The sequence below is a fragment of the Oncorhynchus masou genome, chromosome 6 (genome assembly GCF_036934945.1).
Source record: "Oncorhynchus masou masou isolate Uvic2021 chromosome 6, UVic_Omas_1.1, whole genome shotgun sequence".
In the NCBI taxonomy this organism is placed as follows: Eukaryota; Metazoa; Chordata; class Actinopteri; order Salmoniformes; family Salmonidae; genus Oncorhynchus; species Oncorhynchus masou.
Genome location: NC_088217.1, coordinates 66,936,027 through 66,959,908, shown reverse-complemented (window position 1 = coordinate 66,959,908; position 23,882 = coordinate 66,936,027). Strand labels below are relative to the sequence as shown.

Here is a 23,882-nt window from a genome sequence, read left to right as displayed (position 1 = left end):
TGGTTGGAGCTCGCCCTCACACAGACACAGTGATTACAGAATGAGTAATGAGCTGGGAGCTGTGCGTCCACTACCGGCCCTGCCTTCATCTCCATTGCATAACAGTAGAGATGAATTAGCAGTAGTGTTGGATACATTTCCTGCTGTGACCCTCGAACGGGGCCTCTCTTAATCTGGCCCTATCAGTTTACAGATGCTTTGAAGGCTGGTCTGGCCGGGTGCAACGTTAGAAGACGAGACGTCTCTCTGATGTCAGGAAAGGACAAAGCTCCTGTGGCGTATTTAATTTCCAACCGATAGAGAAAAGGGAAAAAACATAAATTGGAAAAACATTTTTTGATTTTTTAAATAATTTTAGTTGTAAGAACAGAGGGATCCCCCCCCTGGACAGAACAACGACATTCAGGCTTCTTTGGTAATTTCCTGTTGACGGTTCGGTCATGGTTTGTGTCTGGTGTGCTAGCTCGTTTCTGCTGGGATCAATCACACTTACTAACAGATGGTAGTGCGCTCCTCTGTTGGTTCGGGTGTTGTGTTTAGGGACCATAATTGGGCTGTTATGTTGCACCGCAGAGCGTGCTAACAGCCGCACCCACTTTGACTGGGTAACAACGTGTCAAAGCTCTGAATCACTGGTTGTAGAGCAGTGGGTGTTACTACCTCAGTAAAGAGCCCACTCAAAGCTGAGCCACAGTTCCCCAGGAAGTATCAAACAGCGAGTGCTGTCAATCCATTCTGAGGGACATGAAAAGTTGAGACAATGACCTTTTTTTGGTTGGTTGGGAGCCAAATTTCCCACCTCAAGTGATAATTCGCTCAACTATGTCATTTCATTAAGCTTTCCCTTCGGATTCAATTCACAGTCTGTTCATGTTAAGACTGTAGCCATTTCCTCCCTCTTATCAATACCAACCAGAGAAATCCTTGCAGTCACGGATATGTTACAGGCCATACTTTCTGGTTGTGTTAGTGTTTAGGTATGAGGGCTGACATGGCCAAACAAAACCATGTGTAGGAGATGGGGAGCCATGTAAATGGAGGAAGCAGAGTAATCATGTGTGTTTGTGTGTGTGTGAGACGCCGGGCACTTCAAAAGCTTTAATGTTGGAGCTCCTAAACAAGGGCGACTAGAGGTCTGGGCTAACGGGAGGCCATGGAGAGATGAGAGGAAAACTATGGCTGGCTGACACTGTGTGTATGCATGTCTGTGCTCATGTTTGAAAGCCTGTGCGCGTGTGACCTATACAGAGTGTTTGTGAATACAAGCGGTGTACAGTGTGTGAATAGAAATGTGCCTGTGAGGGTGTTGGTCGGAGTGTTTAAGTGTGTACATGGCTATAGACAACACAATGTACTGTGTGTGCGTGTATAAGCCGAGGTTACCTCAATATCCTCCTACTAACAACCCATCTGAAACTCACACAAAGCAAGACAAATGAGCACATCCAGCGATGGCCACCAAACCCCACTCTATGGTATAAATCCTTTATTAAATAATCAGAATAACAATATTAATAACAATCATAAAAAGAGCATTTCTGTACAAAGCCTCCAAGCAACAATTAGGTCTGCCCAGAATCAGAGTGGTCCTTTGTGAGGTTTAGCCCCTCTCTTGCCCAGGGAGGTGTGTTTTGGCCCCTCCTTGCCCAGACAGACTGGGCTGCGGTCCTGTATCTGTAATCTGACACGGGCTACAAAGGCAAGCTGGGCCACAGAAGCTCCAAGGCACCTGGAAGAGAGTCAGTGGGGTCCAGTGATGGGAGCCTCTGGGATAGGAGAGGGAATGTGGGTTTGGTGGGGTGGAGGGCAGAAGGGAGGAGGGGATAGGCTCCACCTCATTGCCCAGCAACCCCCCCCCCCCCCCCACTAGCCTGGGTCCACTCCAGTGCCTCCAGACGCACACAGACCTATACATGCCCAGCATCGCATCAGAATGACCGGAATAATATTTCTTCGGTGTGTGTGTGTGTGTGCTAGCATGGTGCACGCTGTGTATGCGTGTGTGTGATCAGTGTGTGTGATCAGTGTGTGTGTGAAAGTGAGAAGTCTGAGGTACAGTGGAAATATTTACTGCTCGCTTTCCCTCTCCTCCTTCGCAAGGCTAGACAGTCCAGAGGGAGCAGATGTGTGTTTAAATCCTCCTGGTTTTACCTCTCCCCGTGAACCCGTTTCCTGTTAAAACGCCAGCCTGGCCGTGACAATGCAAAATGGAGTCAAAGTGTGGGAAAAAAAGAGCAACAAACATCAGACGAGAAGAGCACGAATCATGACACCAAAGACCACATCGGTCCACTCTGAGGGAATGGTGTCCTTCCAACTGGTGCTTCCTCTACCAATCGCTGACTTCAAGCTCAGATGTGTGTCCACTGTCAAGCAATGGTCTAGAATATATATATATATTTTGTTTTTGTATCCCACTTTGTGTTTTATTGTCGATTCGTTCAGAGTACATTGTGCCCGGAGAGGTTGATTTTAGGATTTAGTGATCCATTGATTACTTTTTTTCTTCTCTCTTCATCAGTTCTCATTTGTCGACAGCTATTCAGTCTCTGCCTGGATTTCCCAGCAATCCATACGCTGCACTGACCAAAACCATCTTCACCTTGACGTTTTTACTTCACCTAGTCACAGTTTACTGGAAACACGACCGTCAACCTTCTTTTCGAAGCAACCCACCGGCAACAACAGCCTGAAACTAAATCTGACAATAAACCCCCTTGCTTTCGATCTTCAACAGAACACGTTTAGAAGAGAACGTGATTAGAACTCCCCCCTCCTCCTCCTCCCTCCTTTATTTATCAGCATTTACAGGCTGGCAACGAGATAAAACAAGCGATAAAACAGAGAAGGCTTGAACAAATAACAAAAAGACACACACCAAAGATGGCGATTAGTTTAAAAATACCACAGGTCTGTTAGAAAAAAAAAACACTTCAGAAAGAATTCACTTCACTAGGTTCTAGGCCACTGTGTCCACATGTCTAAGCCACTGTGTCCAGGTGATAGAGAAACACTATCTAAGCACCTGTCTAAGGCGTTTTCAGTGTCAAGGAGTTTAGCCTAACATCTTTCCAGTTTATAAACTAGACCAAGAAAACTATGATGTATTTATATGGGGGGGGGGGGGGGGGGAATAGTAGGTATTTGCCCATTGATATGTGTTGATATTTGAACTCCTCTGTCAATGGAACAGTCCGCTATAGGGACCACTCTGGGAAATACCCAATCGTTCCCTCAATGGCTTCTGTCCAGAAAACCCCACACTGGACTGCACCACTTTGATTGAAGTAGGGGGGAGGGGTCTCAAGATCAGTCTAAAAAGTGGCTTTTCCCCAAAATGCCCTTCCATCTGGCAGGTGTAGTCCTTCAGCTCAGAAAGGAAATTCACAGTCCAAGCTACGCAGAGAAAACAAAAGAGGAGATAATCTCCTCAAAATGGCCGCCTCTCTCCTTTCCTCAACTCCTCTCCTCTCTCTACTCTTTCGCCTCATGCCTCGGTGCAGCAGCGCTGCTGGTTGAGCTTCACCTTGTGCTTGAGGCCGTCGTACAGCTCAAAGTTGTAGTTCTCCAGCGTGGTAGAACTACGCGAAGACAGGCCACTGTAGGAGCATGTGCAGTAGAGCAGCAGGCCGGCACACACAGCTCCCATCAGCACGCCCAGGGAGCTCATAACGATGATGGTGACCAGGATGGGGTCTAGCGTGTACAGCCACGAGTTGTCCTTCTCTGCCGAGGAGGAGACGAGCGTCTCCGGCTGCTCGGAGGACGGGGCCGCCGTACGCAACTCCTTGGGGAACGCCCAGCCTGGACGAGAGGAGAGAGAGAGAGAGATGGAGGAGAGAGAGAGAGAGAAGAGACAGGGGAGATGAGAGAGAGGAGGGGAGAGGGAGCGAGTGAGAGAGAGAGGAGACAGGGGAGAGGAGAGAGAGAGAGAGAAGAGACAGGGGAGAGGAGAGAAAGGAGGGGAGAGGGAGCGAGAGAGAGAGGAGGAAAGGAGAGAAAAAGAGAGGCTTATTAGAAACTAGGTGTTTTTTCACATTTGGAAAAACATTTTGCCGTAATGGACACTTAAAATACATTGTAGTCGGTGGAAACACTTACCTCCATCTAACTGGTCCCTGCCATTAAAAAGTCTGCTGTCTCCAAACTCTGGCCTCTTATCTATGAGAGAAGAAGATACAACAGAACGATTGTACAACGTATGTACAATGCCAAGTATCCCTACAGTACATGTTGGTTTCGTGCAATAATGTAAGCTGTATATGTCAATCTTCCTTGACTGTAATGACTAATTACACTAATTAATGACTATAATATGTGTTGGGGATGCTCAAGTCCAGTGGCATACAGACATGTACCACAACATAGAAAAATACCACTTTATTACCACACACCATATTCACATTCATTGAACTATTTCAAATCACACTTTTCACATTGCTCACAAAGAGGTTCCGGAGCCCAAGTGAAGTATCAGTAAACAATTTCACCGTCGTCATCATCATCCTCCTCATCATCATCCTCATCCTACAAATAGATTATGCACTGAGCTCTAAACAGATGAAGATATAATCAAACACAGTCCCCTCCTGGCTTCCACCCACTGCATTGTGATGTGGTGTGATCATCACGAGACACCAACGAGTGTCAGCACTGAGAGTGGTGCTAAGAAGTGCCCCCCCCCCCGACACTGTTTTTTTTAAACGGCACTTTAACTTCAGGTTTGTTGTCATCTCGCGAGGTGTGTGTGTGTGCAACACTTGGCATGTGGACAGAGGTGGGAGTAATTGCTTGGCAAGAAACACCTTAACTGGAGCCCTCAACGAGAATCATTAATGTGGTCTCCAGGGGCAACGGCTATTGGCTGCTGTGTGTGTGTGTGTGTGTGTGTGTGTGTGTGTGTGTGTGGGAAGGGGGGGTACAGTGTGTGTGTGTGCCGGGGGAGGGGTGTATGTGCGTCTGTGTGAGAGAGAGTGTACGTGTGTGTGTGTGTGTGTGTGTATGCGTGAGAGATTGTGTCGGTGTGTGTGCAGGAGACGGGAAAAGAGAAAAGTGCTTACTGCAGACTAAATAAATGTTATCGCTCCATTACCTGATTAGAGATATTAAGAGCTTGGGAGCGGACCTACGGTGAGATGGACAGAGTGGGGTGCCCAACCCCCGGTTAATGTAAAAGCACATTGTGAGAGGGTGCCAAGAAAACTTCTCGTCGCTCTGAGGAAACTAAAAAAGCCTGGATTGCCACACACATTCACCCCACTCAATATGTCCCTTTTAGCCGTTATCTAAACCGACAGATAACATAGTGGCTTCCACAGAAATGTTTTACTTACTATTGTGGAGGCATCATTCTAACCGTAAAACACATTCGGTTGTCCTACTTAAAGGGACAGTTCATTACAAACTCAAAGTTTGTCAGATGCTTCCAGACCTGGGAATTGGTCTTATGTCGAGGTAAGTTCACATCCCGGGCCACCGCTTGTAAATGGAAGCCTCATCATTGACTGATTTGATTTAGTGGTTTATTTTTTCCACTCATTCGGGGTTGAGGCATATCGGTGGATCGACACAACTATGGGACGTGGACTCATCTCATAGGCGGCCTTTGAGATCGGAAAACACCTCTGACATATTTGGTGGTTAAATGGGCAGGAATTGAACTAAACTACCTCTGGATGTACAATACTGGTGAGATTGATAACTGTTGATCATTAATAAAGGGATAGTTCACGCACAATTAAATATTGTTTTTCTTCCCCTGAAAGCAGCCTATAGAATCCATGCTTAGGCTTTATTTACATGGCCACCGTTTTGTAAATTGGGTGAACTTCCCCTTTAAGGGCCATCTGATCCTCAGAGCTCGACATAACCACTAACAAACCAACTTAAATATGTGCTAGCTATTATCGTAATTGGGCCTGGTCCCATTTCAAACATATTTCCAATGATCTTGACCACCAGTTGTTATAGCATGACATTCTTGGCCCTTTTGTTTCATACCCTCAACTTTCTAACGAGGGATGCATCTTGCCAGCATCCATCTTATGTCATAGGGAAGCATCGTTTGCAGTTTGTCTTTGGTTTCTATGTTTTGGAGCGTTCTCAACAGAAGACAAAAAAAAAAAAAAAAAAAATGGCTTCCAGCTGTTTCAGAGTACTGCATAGGGTTGGATGTGGGGCTTACCAGCCACATGTTTTCACATGGGTGACACCATCGAGGACTTTCCGAGACAGAGCACAAACAATGTGGGAATGAACATTAATCACTGACGATGACGACATTATAAAGAGAGGGACTCTGCTCACAGACTGAGGGGTCATATTCAATCAGAAGCGTGACGCGGGGATTCCGGCGTGGGACAACTAAAATGCTATTCTTGAGCTGCGCAAATGAGATCGATTCGTCAGGTCAATAAGAGCGACACGTAAAAAATGTCATATTCAAACATGCTTTTTTTGTTGTTGTCTTACACTGGTAATAGCCAATAACCCGGCCCACTCATCATAAACAAAACATAAGACAACTGTTAAGGTGTATCCATTTAACATCTCCTTCAGCGATAGTAACACTGACAACTCAGCAGCCTGTCCTGAAGCACCATCTTTACAACGAAGTCGCTCCTGTAGAGCATCCATTGGCTCTGACTGTGACATTCCCCCTACTCTCTCTCTCTCTTCTCTTTCTATCTCTCTCTCATAGTGTTGCCAGCAGAGCTGTCAGTGAGACAGTATCTCTCGCCTGTCTGTTTGTGGTCTGACAGCGCTGGATGGTTTTACATGACTGAACCACGACACCCACACTGGGCCGGGAGGCTAGCCCACACAGAGTGTGTCCGTGCTGGCGCGATTCCAGGAAGCCCATGGGTTAGGAACCAGAACTAGAACCAATAGTAAGGCTGGAGGTTGGGTTTGAAACAAGCCAATCGCAAAGATCGCTTTATCTCTACGTAGTCCGTAGACAGGTTCAAGTTACAGAAATAGTGTAAAACAGTAACATCCGCTGATGATGAAAGCAGGGCCCAGAAAATGTCACTTCCAAGACCACTCCAATCCTTGTCCCCGGTTGCTTCATCCATGAGCCATCAAAAGGGGAGGGGTTTAGCTGTAAGGACCACCTCTTCCTTTCAGCAGAGGGCATACGTTTGGCGGACGTGGTTGTCTAGCCTCACGGTGAGCACGGGCTCCGTCCCTGGAGCGGCCGTCACCGGGTTACTGGCTGAGCACTGGGAGTACTGAAAGTACTGGGACTGGCTGTGGTAGGCCACAGAGAGCTGGCTCTTCTTCGCTGCCAGCCTTCGTCGATGGCAACAGAGCGATCGTACCAAGATGGCCACCGCCAGGAGTATCAGGGCGCCCCCGGCGGCCACGAGGTAGTACCAGAGGGTGGGTACCAGTGGCAGCGCCAACGTGTCTACTGTGGGGTCACTCCCGCCAGGAACACCTCCCCCTGGTGGAGAGATAAGGAATATGTTGGCTCGGGGTGGGAGGTGCAAGCAAAGCACATCCAATGGACTGCTTTGTTTTGGTGTTGATTTTTCTCCCCTGTGGCTTTCCATCACATGAACAGCAGGCGTACGAGCACATGGGCATGCACAAGCATGCCGGCTCAAACAGGGGGGAAAAGTTATTCATCACAGATAATGGCTGAAATAAATCAAAACGCATCAGGTTTTTACATTTTTTTTGTTGGTTTTTATCAGCTGAGGATTGAAGCTTGGGTTGCAGCCGAGGGCCAGAGAGGTGACTTTCACACTGAGAGCAGTGGAAGCATAGCTACGGATGTTCAATGAGTGTGGGATTGAATTGATCCAGTGCTCCAATGAATAAAGCTCTCGTGTAATAACTTGGGTGTGAAACAAAGGGCGTGGCAATTAGCTGTAACAGAACGGACAGACGCACACGCGCACGCGCACACACACACACACACACACACACACCGGACAGACTAATTCAGACTAATTCACTTGTCAACAAACAAATTCAGTTTGAAAGAAATCAAACCAAAAGAGGTTTCAAGCACTGTGGTTGATTTATGATTGAAACCTGGGTTGGATCAAGACACAAACTGTAAGTTGTTGACTTAATGTAAATTCAATTGAAAATTCACTGATGCAATGTTACGTGACTCCGCTGATGAAGTAAAATGCCCCCCCCCCCCTCCCCCCCCCAATGAGGAGCCACTATTTCCTGTTGGTACAGGAAGTTCCAATGCTCCACTGACCAATCATAAGACCCCATGGAGCCGACATAGGAATGTTATGGATTGTTCTCTCTTTAATTTGGAGACGGTGATGGAATTTGTTTGGCAGGTTCAAATGGATTTCCTTGGAAAACACATTGCTCAGTTCTGTTCTCGTCTTTGGTGCTCTCTTGTCCAGTTCTTTCATCTTCAAGCCAAGAAGTATCTCCGTGGAGACTCTCCCAACACCCAAACACAGCTCCTCTACTTCAATCCTATGAACCCCTCTTACAACGTCTTCCAAGACACAAGCTCTCCTATTCATACAGGTCTGTGAACTCATAGGCCGACAACCGTTTCCAAGCACTCAGGTCTAAGCTAAGAATAAGGAACAAAACCAGCAGTTTAAGGACTCGAGAAAGAGAGAGAGAGAGAGAGACCCCATGTATGGTGTGGAGTTGAAGCCACCCTGAGTATTCGACCATGCCACATAATTACAGAGAGAAATGGTGCGTGTACCTGCCACTGCACTGTGCACACGCTCATTAGACAGAGCTGAATGGATGAGAGAGACACCGGCGTTGCAGCTGAGTCACTCTATTTGATTACGTTTCACTACGAAGTGTGCATGTGTGTGCGGGGGTGGTGGTGTTGGGGTGTGCATGTGTGTGTGTATGAGTCTGTCTGTGTGTGTATGAGTCTGTGTGCGTGTGTCTGTGTGGGGGTGGTGGTGTGCATGTGTGTGTGTGTCTGTGTGGGGGTGGTGTGTGTGTGTGTGTGTGTGTGTGTGTGTGTGTGTGTGTGTGTGTGAGTCTCTGTGTGTGTGTCTGTGTGGGGGTGGTGGTGTGCATGTGTGTGTGTGTGTGTGTATGAGTCTGTCTGTGTGTGTGTGTGTATGAGTCTGTCTGTGTGTGTGTGTATGAGTCTGTCTGTGTGTGTGTGTGTATGAGTCTGTCTGTGTGTGTGTCTGTGTGTGTGTGTGTCTACGTGCGTGCGTCACGGTGGAGGAAGAAATTGCACACACACAAATTCCCAAGCTCTTATCTTATTGGAACCAGCAGCCAAAAACACTATATCAAGTAATAACATCAATCCCCTATAGCTCTCCCAATTCTTCTATTGAGGCAGACAATTCTTTTAAAACTATGGATGTCAAAGCAATAGTATGAATTTCTCTGCAATAAACTGGATTCTGCTGGATTCAGTGGGCTCTGATGTCCTTTGATGATGCCTGGATGCTGATGATGATGATTCTTGGGAATCGTTGGTCACCAAGGCAGCATTAGTCAAGCGGCAAACACAGCTCTTGCACACCCATTTCCATTGATTGGACGGGGCTTGTCACATGGGTGCCATCAAGCAAAGCTCCCATTAGCCAAAGCTGTACAGTGCAGCGCAGCGCAGCGAGCAGGAAGCAGAAAACATTTGCGCAGGAAGTGACATCATTACACGGCCAAAGGGGCGCAAACTCACCCGTCATGTCGGGAAGGAAGGCAGCGAAGGGTTCTGAAAGAAAGAAAGAAACAAACAAGACTGTTTATAACCTGTACAATAGCTTGGAAAGTCAGCCAAGAACATTAAAACAAATTGAATTTGGATTAAATTTCTGTTGGCACTGATATCACTCTATTGCCTACTGACAACTTTCTTAATACTTCAACTCAAAAGAAGCACAATGAAAGTGCATGTGGGTATGTCTCTTCTTGGGGTAGAATGCAATGTCAAAGAGTGTGTTATTGTGAGTTGGGAGACTTGGAGGGTGACTGTGGGAAGTTTGAGTCATTCAAAGTTGCGGAGTCCAGTTGTGCTGGGAAGGTTGCTGCCTGGCTGGCTGACTGCACACACAACGTTCAGTCTGATTGACTTGGAATGGCAACAAAAAGAATGGGGGCCTGCGAGAGGGCAGACTTGGGAAGTGGGGCCTTCTTGGCTGTAACACCAATGTGCTGTGAACAAACTCGACTGCGCTGGTTGATAAGAACACTCCCAGCATGCCTTGGGAATGAGGAAGAAGGAGAAAATGTGTAGAGGCGGAGAGGAGTGGAGGCACTTCCACACAGGTTGACAGAGGGGGGGGACGGGTTTTCATCTTTCGTCTAACAACCACACTACCGTACACACACACACACACACACACACACACACACACACACACACACACACACACACACACACACACACACACACAGCCCAACTCTATGAAGTCAAACTCGATGATGGCAGGTTTCTGGCTCAGAACCCACAGTCTGTCTGTGATCTGTTTAAGACCTACTCCTAAACCCCCCTGCTCTGGCTAGATTAAAAGCCCAGCGCACGCACGCACACACACCCACGCACACATACACACACACACACACCAGTGCCGGATCTATTGCTTTGACGGCTCTGGAAAGCTCTGTTTACAGATACGAGAGAAGAAGAAATCTAACGAAACATAGATTAGCATCGCGGGGGCCCACGGGGCATTTATGGCCTACTTTCCATTCTTCCTTTCTTTTTCTGGCAGAGGAATAACACTCCACTCTTTCGTTCATTCTCTCTCCTTTCATCTCTTCGCTACGGCTTTCAGTAGTAACAGTCAAGTCTGTCCCCAAGATTCCAATGAGGGAACTTGGGGTGTGTGTTTGGGTTTGTGTGTGTGTGTGTGTGTGTGTGTGTGTGTGTGTGTGTGTGTGTGTGTAGTGGGGTGTTTAGAGCACAACTGGAGTGACAAGTCAGGGACCCCAGGGGAGGAGAGGAGGAGGAGGAGATAGAAAAGGAATGAAGGGATGATGGAGAGAGAGAGATAGAGGGGGGAACAGAAGTTGAGTGGTGTGGTGGTGGGATGACAGAGGAAAATAACTGGGGTGCTGGAGGGTCAGGTGTGTGTGTGCACATGTTTGTATGTGTGTCAGTGAGTGTGTGTACACGTGTTTGTATGATCTGCAGGCTTACGTGTGCACTCCTCCAAAGGTGTACCAGAATTCATGTGGATGTTGTCGATCATGATATGGCCCTTGGTTCCCTGGTCAACGAAGCCTTCCATAACCACCTGAAAGGAGGAGGAAGAGTAGGGGAAGGAGGAGGAAGAGGAAGAGTAGGAGAAGGAGGAGTAGGGGAAGGAAGAGGAAGAGAAGGAAGAGGAAGAGAAAGAGTAGGGGAAGGAGGAGGAATATTAGGGTAAGGAGGAGGAAGAGTAGGGTAAGGAGGAGGAAGAGTAGGGGAAGGAGGAGGAGGAGTAGGGGAAGGAGGAGGAGGAAGAGTAAGGGAAGGAAGAGGAAGGGAAGGAAGAGGAAGAAAAGGAAGAGGAAGGAAGAGTAATGGAAAGAAGAGGAAGATTAGGGGAAGGAGGAGGAGTAGGGGAAGGAGGAGGAGTAGGGGAAGGAAGAGGAGGAGGAAGTGTAAGGGAAGGAAGAGGAAGGGAAGGAAGAGGAAGGAAAGGAAGAGGAAGGAAGAGTAGGGGAAAGAAGAGGAAGATTAGGGGAAGGAGGAGGAAGAGTAGGGGAAGGAGGATTAGGGGAAGGAGGAGGAAGATTAGTGGAAGAAGAAACAAATGACCTACATGTAGATGCAGGGATATATCTTGTACATAGAATCGCTGCAACACATAACCACTAGTAATATACTTCTACTTGTTTCTCCAGCTAACTCCAACAGACTATTTTCATGGTAGAGAGAGGGGAGCATGCTAACGCCCGAATACCTGGAACTCTTTGGGGGATCGGGGCAGGATGGTGCGACCCTCCTTCCAAACGGGTCCCTGGTCACCGTGGAGTGACCATAGAAGGGTCTCCTCGTGATGGGCATCGCGGAGAAGGATGCGCAGGGTGCCCTGGGCCTCTCCCCACAGCTGGTAGGAGAAGAGCAGGCAGAGAGGCCCTGTGTCGAGTCCCACCATGGGGCTTAGGATCCTGGCTCGCTGCTGCTCCGTCTTGGGGTTGGCTTCGATGTACAGGTAGCTATTCAGGTCTGTGTGGGGAAGGGAGACAACGCAGTGGTGGGTTTAGAGACTTGAGATGTTGCAGTGAGGGGAACACATGGGAAATACATGCACATACGCAAGGGAGTGTACACACACACATCAGCGCACACAAGAATAAAAGCACACAATACCACAACTACAAGGTCAGACTTACAATAGCACAGGGATATGATACATACCAAATCCCACCTAACAGAAGAATAGGGTCAGAGAGAGAGTCAAGCACTAAGGGAAGGGGATGAATTCACAGCCAACCGAAAGGAGCCATTCCCATAGGTATTCAGGTAGACTGGTATTCCCATAGGTATTCAGGTAGACTGGTATTCCCATTGGTATTCCGGTAGACTGGTATTCCCATTGGTATTCCGGTAGACCCATTAGACAATAGATTCTCTGCCTCTAACCCTATTACAGAGGCTGAGTCACTGGCTTACTGGGGCTCTCTCATGCCGTCCCTGGAAGGGGTGCGTCACCTGAGTGGGTTGATTCACTGATGTGGTCATCCTGTCTGGGTTGGCACCCCCCCTTGGTTTGTGCCATGGCGGAGATCTTTGCAGGCTATACTCAGCTTTGTCTCAGGATGGTAAGTTGGTGGTTGCAGATATCCCTCTAGTGGTGTGGGGGCTGTGCTTTGGCAAAGTGGGTGGGGTTATATCCTTCCTGTTTGGCCCTGTCCGGGGGTGTCCTCGGATGGGGCCACAGTGTCTCCTGACCCCTCCTGTCTCAGCCTCCAGTATTTGTGCTGCAGTAGTTTATGTGTCAGGGGGCTGGGGTCAGTTTGTTATATCTGGAGTACTTCTCCTGTCCAATTCGGTGTCCCGTGTGAATCTAAGTGTGCGTTCTCTAATTCTCTCCTTCTCTCTCTCGGAGGACCTGAGCCCTAGGACCATGCCCCAGGACTACCTGACATGATGACTCCTTGCTGTCCCCAGTCCACCTGGCCGTGCTGCTGCTCCAGTTTCAACTGTTCTGCCTTATTATTATTCGACCATGCTGGTCATTTATGAACATTTGAACATCTTGGCCATGTTCTGTTACAATCTCTACCCGGCACAGCCAGAAGAGGACTGGCCACCCCACATAGCCTGGTTCCTCTCTAGGTTTCTTCCTAGGTTTTGGCCTTTCTAGGGAGTTTTTCCTAACCACCGTGCTTCTACACCTGCATTGCTTGCTGTTTGGGGTTTTAGGCTGGGCTTCTGTACAGCACTTTGAGATATCAGCTGATGTACGAAGGGCTATATAAATAAATTTGATTTGATTTGAATAGTACTGTGTTAAACACAGTCAAGTAGTTTATAGAATATGTTTAGTTAGTAAATTGGATGTGACTTGGAACCCTGACGCGGGGTTGGGGGGGGGGGGGGTGTAGAGTTAATTGGGCGATGGGACCAGTATCAACACAATCCTGACAAAATCACCTGTGCTTTATCGCAGTGTGTGTTAGAGCAGTTAGGTGAGGGAACTACAGATGAAAATCACGTGTCCAAGAGGCACTAGGCACGACGAAGTGATGGATATTGGCATCACCATATTCCAACTGAATGTTCATGTATAAACCGTTGTATATTAAACTGACATGAATGATGTAATATATACATAAATAGTATATGTTATGTCCCCTGTATCCAGGCAACAGGTGTCTGTTTTCAAAAAATGATTATAACGATCATTTTGACCCCATGGACTTTCAGTCCTTGCATGTATAGCTCCATCTACAAAATTGTTTGGTGATGACATTTCTCCAGTTCCATCCCTCAGCTTCATATAAAACATTTATTTGATTTATTTCATAGAAAACACATTTTTATTAAGGAATGGGCCTTTATTGCTGTTGAGTTGAAGTGAGACCATAGAAACGGAACTCGGATGAGCACAGTGCACAATGTCATAGTCATTGACCTCGATTGTGATGCAGCTGTGATGTCATCCGAACACCTGTTGAAGCAAGGTTCTAGAGGTCAGCCACATCATTTAGGCCCTTGAGAAGCGTTGCCTATCACATTGCTATCTGCTCTCGAACAATTTAAAAAAACTAAAATTACAACAAGTTCTTTCAATAATGGACTATCTCCAATATCTGAGCCAGTTTGGGCCTTTCCATCCCTTCCCTTTGGACCAGTTCACCTGGTTAGTGTTGAGGATGGTTCCGAAGGACGTTCTCGCCTCATGGCTGATCACACAGATGACAGGAGAATCTCCCGTGCCTGGAGTGGCTGCCAACCAGAACCAGGTTTGTTTGGCCAAGATTATAGTGAGTAGTCTGAAATGGCAACTTGTTCCCTATATAGCTAGTGAAATACTTTTGACCAGAGCCCTGGTTCTAGGGCGGGTTTCTCAAAAACACTTTGAGACAAATGCTGATGTAAAAAGGGCTTTAGAAGTACAATCTGATTTATTGATCGATTCATTGCAGGGACAATGGCAAAGTCGATTTTTGAATACCCCACCTGCATGCCAGTTCCAGCCCAACTCAGCCCCTGCCACCTTCCAGCCAAACTCCAGCTATGGACAAGACCAGGATAATTTTATGGACTGGAAAGAGGGGCCCCAGACCAACAACAACAATCAAGTGCATTGTCATCAGGATGTGGAGCCAATGGATGTCAATGTTGTTGTGGAGGTGAAAGACAACAGCCAAGCACTAGCCACTTGGCAGGCCACAGTCTGGCCCAGTCAATCAGCAGCTTAAGGCCAGGCAACAGTCTGACCCAGCCAATCAGCAGCCACTACCAAGAACACAGTCTGGCCTAAACATTTCAGACTACTCACTATAATCGAGGCCAAACAAACCTAGTTCAGCCAGGTTTGTTTAGCCTAGTTTATAGTGAGTAGTCTGAAATGGCAACTTATTCCCTTATATAGCTTGTGAAATACTTTTGACCAGAGCCCTGGTCAGGGCGGGTTTCTCAAAAATACTGATGTAAAAAGGGCTTTATAAGTACAATTTGATTTAATGATTGATTAATTGCAGGGACAATGGCAAAGTCGATTCTTGAATACCCCACCTGCATGCCAGTTCCAGCCCAACTCAGCCCCTGCCACCTTCCAGCCAAACTCCAGCTATGGACAAGACCAGGATAATTTTATGGACTGGAAAGAGGGGCCCCAGACCAACATCAACAATCAAGTGCATTGTCATCAGGATGTGGAGCCAATGGATGTCAATGTTGTTGTGGAGGTGAAAGACAACAGCCAAGCACTAGCCACTTGGCAGGCCACAGTCTGGCCCAGTCAATCAGCAGTTAAAGGCCAGGCCACAGTCTGGCCCAGTCAGTCAGCAGCTAAAGGCCAGGCAACAGTCTGGCCCAGTCAGTCAGCAGCTAAAGGCCAGGCCACAGTCTGGCCCAGTCAGTCAGCAGCTAAAGGCCAGGCAACAGTCTGGCCCAGCCAGTCAGCAGCTAAAGGCCAGGCAACAGTCTGGCCCAGCCAGTCAGCAGCCACTACCAAGAACACAGTCTGGCCCAACCAATCAGCAGCTGCTACATTTTGGTCATCCAGCCAGCAGAATTTCGCTATGTTTTGGCCAACGACCCAGACAGCCACTAAACAATCATCCACTAGCCAGACAGCCACGAGCCAGACAGCAGTCTCCAACAACCAATCAGCAGCCTCCACTAGGAGAGATGGTGGCGATATGAGGAGCAGCAGCCCTCACCAGGACTACGACCCCAAGAGGAGGAGGATGTAAACGTGAGGGACTCCAAGGGCCATTTCTTTCTCCACTAACATGGAGGGTCTTTTTCACAGCTTAAAGACTCAGTCCAACACAGAGACTTTGATGTGTGGATCACAGCATGAGAACCTGTAGAACCACAAGAGTGACTATTTTCTGCAGAAAAATTAAAGTTTGATTTAATGCCAACTAAATTCAGTATTGTGCTTTGCTGTCCATGTTATGGTTACTGTAGCTAAATGTGCGTCGTAAAAGAATGTGCTGTCGTGGAGGGAACTAAGTCGTTTACTTGATTATATTATAGGTATAGACTACCGGTAAAGGACAGATATCAGCATCCGCAATGTCAATTCAGATCACTCGCTTGTTATGAATTGAACACTTTGTCAAGGAAATGTACAGCCTACAATGTGTGCCTAACTTGAATCTGGGAGACGACTGAAATTTGAAGTGTATATTATACTGTGCAGTACAGTATGTGCATGTGTGTAGCCACCCTAATAGTCTGTCTAGTCTGTCTAGCAGATCACACAGTAGTATCTGTGGAGGGGGAAGAAAGCTTCATCCACGATGACAGCCCCCCTCTGCTCTCTAGTGTGTGTGTCACACCAGACAGCGTGTGTGACAGGGTCTCCCTTGGCCCTTCCAAACACCACAGTGTGTGTAAGGTGCTCTCCCATTCAGCACCATACGGCACTGTCTATCACTGTGTGTGTGTGTGTGTGTGTGACTGTGTGTGTGTGTGTGTGTATGCGTCCGTACATCTGTGTGTGTGCATGTGTGGGTCTTCGCCACACGGAAAACATCCCCACTTTATCAAACTGATTTTAATGTTTTTCTTGAGAACCCCCATCTCCTTACACCTCGGGTGAACCCAGCGTCTCTGAACGCTACCCCCCCCATTGTTCCGCAGCTTGTTCAGCAGACAGCTCATAATCGAGAGGGGCGCGTTCACGTGATATGATGCAACAGCATTATTAATCCATTTTCTCAGCAGTCTCCTGCAGCGAGCGGAGACAAGGAGAACTCAATCTACAAACACAGGCCTCGTTATGGACGCCGCCAGCGCCACACGTTGATATGCTACAGCGCATGTTCTCCAAGCTGTTATGTTTTCACATTTTAAAAGGGAGAGAGATCAAGAGGTTACTGGGTCTGGGTTTTCTGGGTCACGAGAGAGATAAAGGAAGGGAGGGAGGGAGAGAGGGGAGAGAGAGCGAGCGAGAGAGCCTCTCTCTTAGGCTAATGATGATTAGGCTACAATCTTCGACCTACATACCCAGGGATTCCCCGATCTAAAGCCCAGGTGACAGAGATTCCCAACCACTTTGAGCGCGAGCAGGTCCTGAAGCTCCGCCGTCAATTCTTCACAGCTTGCAGCTCGTTAAATATTTCATGGGTCCTATTCGAAATATATCAAAACCAATGAATTTTAAAACAAGGTCAGGATAACAATCCCTTTAACCCCTGAGTCCCGAATGGCCCCCTATTCCCTATTATAGTGCACTACTTTTGACCAGGACCCATAGGGCCATCTCATAGGGACCTGGTCAATAGTAGTGCACCATATAGCAGATAGGATGCCATTTATAGCACAGTCAGTGTAAGGAAACCTCAAAGAAAAACTCCAAACTGCTCATATCTTTAATTAATATGCCAAAAGCTTCACTCTTTTTTGATCTGGGGGTATGTATAAAGGGAACTTAATAATTGCTCTAAGTACATGGAAGTCTACTTAGAAAGCTAGAGATTTGCCTGCAAGGTAATCGAGGGGCAGGAATGCGCGGCTGGGAATAATGGTTTTCCTGTTTTTTTCCTCTGGAATCTCTTGCCTCTGTAGTTAATAAGTGCTACGGGTTCTTAACCTTTTCCTGTCCAGAACGCTCCCGGGAACGCTCCGTTAGCATCACAGAGTTGTAGCGCGGTCACAGAGAGCAGACTGGAGGAGTTACACATTATAAGTGTGCGGTTGTGTGTGTTTATAAGTCACAAAATCAGCCTCGGCTGAGGCTCAAACAGAGTTGTTGTACCTCCACATGTCCACAAACACTAAACAAGGACTATACTGTATATCAAGCTAAATTAGCCCAAGTGGCGATCTAACCTCTTTCTTGCCTTCTGAAGATGGTTGTGGTGAACCACCATTGCCAACTCTGACTTAGGTGGGGAAGCTCGCTGTGCTATGCTCAGGGAGACTTACCGATGGGGGGCAGAGTGAGGTTCAGGCCAGGGCCCTGGGCTGGGGCTTTGGAGCTGTTGTGGAGGGACCAATGGAGCGAGGCGCTGGGGTCGTGAGTCCAGCCACACAGACCCTGCTCAAAGTCACACACACCACCCATGGATGGAGGGGAGGAGCTAGCTCCTGGAGAGAAAGGGTGGGAGAGGGACGGAGAAAGACACAGAGAGAGACACAGAGAGAGACACAGAGAGAGAGAGAGACACAGAGAGAGACACAGAGAGAGAGAGACAGAGAGAGAGAGAGAGACACACAGAGAGAGAGAGAGAGACAGAGAGAGAGAGACAGAGAGACAGAGAGAGAGAGAGAGAGAGAGAGAGAGAGAGAGAGAGACAGAGAGAGACACAGAGAGAGAGAGACACAGAGAGAGAGAGAGAGAGAGAGAGACACAGAGAGAGAGACACAGAGAAAGAGAGACAGAGAGAGAGAGAGAGAGAGAGACACAGAGAGAGAGAGACACAGAGAGAGAGAGAGAGACACACAGAGAGAGAGAGAGAGACACAGAGAGAGAGAGAGAGAGACACACAGAGAGAGAGAGAGACAGAGAGAGAGAGAGACAGAGAGAGAGAGAGAGAGACAGAGAGACAGAGAGAGAGAGAGAGAGAGAGACAGAGAGAGACACAGAGAGAGAGAGACACACAGAGAGAGAGAGAGAGAGAGACACAGAGAGAGAGACACAGAGAAAGAGAGACAGAGAGAGAGAGAGAGAGAGAGAGAGACACAGAGAGAGAGAGAGACACAGAGAGAGAGAGAGAGACACAGAGAGAGAGAGAGAGAGACACAGAGAGAGAGAGAGAGAGACACACAGAGAGAGAGAGAGACAGAGAGAGAGAGAGACAGAGAGAGAGAGAGACAGAGAGACAGAGAGAGACATCAATCATCAAACATTCTACAATAACATACACTACCGTTCAAAAGTTTGGGGTCACTTAGAAATGTCCTTGTTTTTGAAAGAAAAGCAACATTTTTTGCCCATTAAAATAACATCTTATTGATCTGTGGAGACATTGTTAATGTTGTAAATGACTATTATAGCTGGAATATCTACATAGGCATACAGAGGCCCATTATCAGTGACCGTCACTCCTGTGTTCCAATGGCACGTTGTGTCAGCAAATCCAAGTCTATCATTTTAAAAGGCTAAATGATGCTCCAGATACTTAACTAGCCTAACTAAAGGCGGCCAGTTTTATTGCTTCTTTAAAATCAGAACAACAGTTTTCAGCTGTGCTAACATATTTGCAAAAGGGTTTTCTAATGATCAATTAGCCTTTTAAAATGATCAACTTGGATTAGCTAACACTGGAACACAACAGTGACGGTTGCTGATAATGGGCCTCAGTACGCCTATGTACATATTTAAATCAGCCGTTTCCAGCTACAAATGCCATTTACAACATTGACAATGTCTACACTGTATTTCTGATCAATTTGATGTTATTTTAATGGACAAAAAATGTGCTTTTCTTTTCAAAAACAAGGACAAATCTAAGTGACCCCAAACTTTTGAACGGTAGTGTACAATACACACATAAATGATCTATATGCAACATTTCCACATGCTTCCAGACACTCACCTCTGCTCGCCCGCTGGGCAGTGCTGCTCTCCATTGGACCAGACAAAGTGGGAGAGGCTGTGTTGGCCAGAGTACTGGTTTCTATGGAGACACACCACATAAGTGTTGTCAGTTACATCCAAGATGCTCAATGTAACATACTCAAAGAAACAACACCGCTCCGTGAATGTGACCACAGCTTTCTGACTAATCAACAGTTTGCCCATGAATACACAGACACAGATTCTCACAGACTCGTGCTCACTCCACACGCCTAAATCAGAGTCTGAGGTCATCTCCCTCCCTCCTGTCCTCCCTCCCTTCCCCTCCCAGTTGAGGTGACAGGCTGAGCCAGGTGGTGATAGCCCAGTCATGTTGTGTCTCTTAGCCCAGACATCTCCCTCCCTCCATGGGTCTCGACCGTCTCCACGGTCTCCACCTCACAGCCCAGTCAGACTGGAAGGACAGGCCAGACACCACTGGCTCCATGGGTGATGGATGGGTCTGGCTCGTTCAACCTTGGAATGAATGATCACACACACACACACTCCTTCCAGCAGCACATGGCCTCCCGACTGCATCAGGGATGTTATCGGCAATAAGTAGCCATGTTATTGGGACCAGATGGGACGACCCTGGTTTCGTTATGCAATGACAGAGGGAAAGGTTTGGGTCATCTCGGCATTCCAACCACAGTCTAACCAAGGTCCTAATCATATTATCATACACCCCATGGCCCCCATATATCGCATCGTGGGAATGTGTGAAAACTCTGTTCCAGGATCTGTTCCAAAAGTTTGGGAACCACTGCCTTAGAGTATATACTGCACATTCAACTTGTGCTTTCTGATCATTTATATGTAAAAATGTGTATCCAAGATGGCAACAACAACAAAAGATTCCAAGCATTCATACCCTCGACGACAAACATGGAGGGAAGTCGATTACGTTGTCCATATTAGGACAGATTGAAAGCGAGTCCCGCTGAGAGTGAAACTAGTCCTGCTGGGAATGAGGATGTCCTAATATGGACACCATAGATGATTGAACCTTTGACATTTTACCGTGACGCAAATGCCTGCGAGGGGAAAAAATGTATACGGGTGAAATGAACGAAACGAACACAGCCGGACGCCTGGCGCTGTGGAAAAACACAACTAAATAGCGCTACATGAAAGAACAGTGCCCAGCTGTTGAGGTCTCTGACTGCGTGACATTAGCCTAACGGTAATGTCACACCCTGTACAGAGGCAATTAGTTGGCCGATCAGATTTTAATCACCAAGGAGCTATGGGGACCCCACCGGCAATACATTAACCCCCTACTCCACACTAACCTTTTTCACATCCGACGACCGTGTATCCTGTTATTTTATCACCCTTTAGCGCAAGCCATTCCTCCAAGCCATTCCATCTCTGTGCTTTCAAAGGTCAGGCCTTGTCACAGTGTAAACGGCTTGACCTTTGTGGGGTGTGACAGGGGTGTGCGTGTGTCTGTCTGTGTGTGCGTGTAAAGGGAGAGAGACGAGGAGGGGTAACGGGAGAGAGACGAGGAGCTATGACCTGCCTGCCTCTCCCCGAGGGCTCTCCACTCCTTGACATGTGTGAGGAAGCAGCAACAGAGCTGGGCTGAGAGGCCGGCCCTTATACAGTATCACTGTGCCCTTCTCCTTGTGCAGAAGGCCTCCCCGTGCAGCAGAAGCAGGAGAAGGCCTCCCCGTGCAGCAGAAGCAGGAGAAGGCCTCCCCGTGCAGCAGAAGCAGGAGAAGGCCTCCCCGTGCAGCAGAAGCAGGAGAAGGCCTCCCCGTGCAGCAGAAGCAGGAGAAGGCCTCCCCGTGCAGCAGAAGCAGGAGAAGGCCTAACCGTGCAGGGAGAGGAACCCCTCAGGCATCAGAAGGCCTACCCGTGCAGGGAGAGGAACCCCTCAGGCATCAGAAGGCCTACCCGTGCAGGGAGAGGAACCCCTCAGGCATCAGAAGGCCTACCCGTGCAGGGAGAGGGACCCTCATGCAGGAATAGCCCCTTCAAATCAATTCAAATGTGATTTTTCACGTGCTGAATACAACAGGTGTAGGCCATACAGTGAAATGCGTACTTACAAGCCCTTAACCAACAAGGCTTTAAGAAGTTTAAGAAAAAAAAGTGATAAGTAAAAAAAAAGATAAGTAAAAAAATAGAAAATAAAAGTTACAAATAATTAAACAGCAGCAGTAAAATAACAATAGCAAGCCTATATACAGGTACTGGTACACGGTTAGTCGAGGAGGATGAGGAAGCACTGCACTTCAGACCGGAAAGGAGTACAGTGCCTATATGTAGCAAGTGTCTTATAGTAGGACGGCTGTTTCAGGATCAACTCAGCGCTCTTATCTATGTTGTGTCATTTATTGTGATCGAAAAACGCAAAACCGATCCTAAATCAGAAATCCTACGCTGAGACGCATGATACAAACTGCACCGGGGGAACTGTCACGTTACAATACGCTGAACAGCGCTCCAACCCTTCCCCTTTCTCACTGTTCTCAATTCCCCCAGCCCCCTACTTCGCTCCTTCTCTTCTGGAAAACAGCCAACGCTCTCTCCAAAGAATATGACTCAGCAAAAAAAAAGAAAGTCAATTACGTAAAGAGCCTCTGGAAAACACACACACACACACACACACACACACACACACACACACACGACATTGTGCATGCTTGGAAAAACATGTTGTTTTTCCTTCACTGCCAGACATGTAGGGTTAAGTGTTCTTAGAGTGGGTCACCACCCCCTGTGACACCCACGTCACATGGTAAGGGAGAAAACGCTGTCGCAAACAAGAGTGCCGAGACAAACACAGCAAAGCCTAAGCATCCTCCCCACACTCTGGATCATCAAAAGGAATAAGACAATGGGGTCTATTTTCGGCAGGCATTAAACCAGCGCAATTGTCAAACGCACGCTCCTTTACAAGTTCGACCTGTTAATGCCGGCGCTCTTCTATTTTCAAATCCCAGCGCCAGGATTGGTCATTTAGCTGTTTTATATGGAATCGCTTGTGCTGAGGTGGGAGAGGTGGCAATGTTTTAGCCGTGTCCTTAGAAACCTGCGCCCGTGAGGATATTTAAGACGACCAGAATCTGTTTTTTTTTTAGCAATAACGCGGTTGTTTATGGCACGGATTTTGACAGCAGAAGTGCAGCCTATTCATCCATGACGTACAGTGCCCATATGCACATGGAACGAGAGATGTACTTGTTGTGCCCGTAAACCTCGTGTGTAGTATAATTTAGCCTTCCCTCCTCTCAATGAAGGCTGTTTTTTTTGTCCTGCCCATTGCATTCCCTCACTTTGGAATACATCTTAAATCACCAAAGCTTTATTAAAATATCAAGTTTGGGAGCAGCAAAACAGGGAACGGACATCCCCTTTATCGATGTACAGTAGGCTATTTATTGTACGTTAGTTTAACCAGCTCCTGTTGTTATTGTGGATGTGCGTAAAAAAAAAAAAAAAAACTCAACGCAGGCTATATGCCCATCATTGAAAGAGGTTTGCTTGTTTTCGGTTTCGTTTGATTAAAAACACATTCCCTTTTTGGCTACCCTTACCCTACTATAAAGAAAGCTGGTTCAACAGCAATGTGTCTGGTGTCTTTCTTACCCTGGCCATGCATTAGTCCAAAAAAGGTTCTAAATGTTTCACTCTTACGTCAGCATGCTTTTTGCATTATTCACATAGGCTGGTATATATCCCCATTCCAAAAGAGCACATCTTGTCCTGTTACCAAAGACGTACTCCGCCAAACATATTCAAACGATTCAGTCCTTTAACGCCATATCAACGGTAGCCCCAGGCTCTTCATTGCTTATTGAGAACGTGCCTCACACATACAATTCACAGGAGCGTAGTATTTTTTGTATTTTAGATGTGCGATGTGTAAAGGCCTTTATTCATTACAACAATGTTGTCTGTCAACACTCCAAACATATTGAGTAAACACTAGATTTTTTTCCCACTGTTGGCATTACTCATTAGTACAGCCTATGCTATTCAATCCACAATGGACGAGGAAGAGAATATTTCGTGCCACCCAACCTAATTGGAGTTGATGGCATCGCAAAGACTCCAATAACCTGAGACAACAGCATGCAGTATTAAGCTATGAAATGTGTTGATAGGCCAATGAGTGGCCAAGCCCTGTCACACCTATAATTTATTCATAACTAATCAACATTATTTTTTAAATATGCCAAAAATACTGTTTCAATGTCAAACTTGCATTTATTTTGATGTCTA

The 23,882-nt window shown here is 47.1% G+C and overlaps 1 protein-coding gene across 2 annotated transcripts in view; it reads right to left on the bottom strand.

Annotated features, from left to right (window-relative positions):
* Positions 1-1,471: 1,471 nt before the first annotated feature.
* nrp2a (neuropilin 2a) overlaps positions 1,472-23,882 on the bottom strand; it is a 65,910-nt gene continuing 43,499 nt past the window's right edge. Inside the window, exons 11-17 of one of the 2 annotated variants that reach the window (XM_064969421.1) lie at positions 19,627-19,707; positions 18,014-18,175; positions 11,862-12,127; positions 11,114-11,210; positions 9,653-9,685; positions 4,102-4,161; positions 1,472-3,804 (exon numbers count right to left, since the gene is read on the bottom strand). In XM_064969421.1, the coding sequence (XP_064825493.1) occupies positions 3,488-3,804; positions 4,102-4,161; positions 9,653-9,685; positions 11,114-11,210; positions 11,862-12,127; positions 18,014-18,175; positions 19,627-19,707 (1,016 nt within the window). In that variant the 3' untranslated portion in view covers positions 1,472-3,487. The other variant, XM_064969422.1, reaches the window with a different exon arrangement.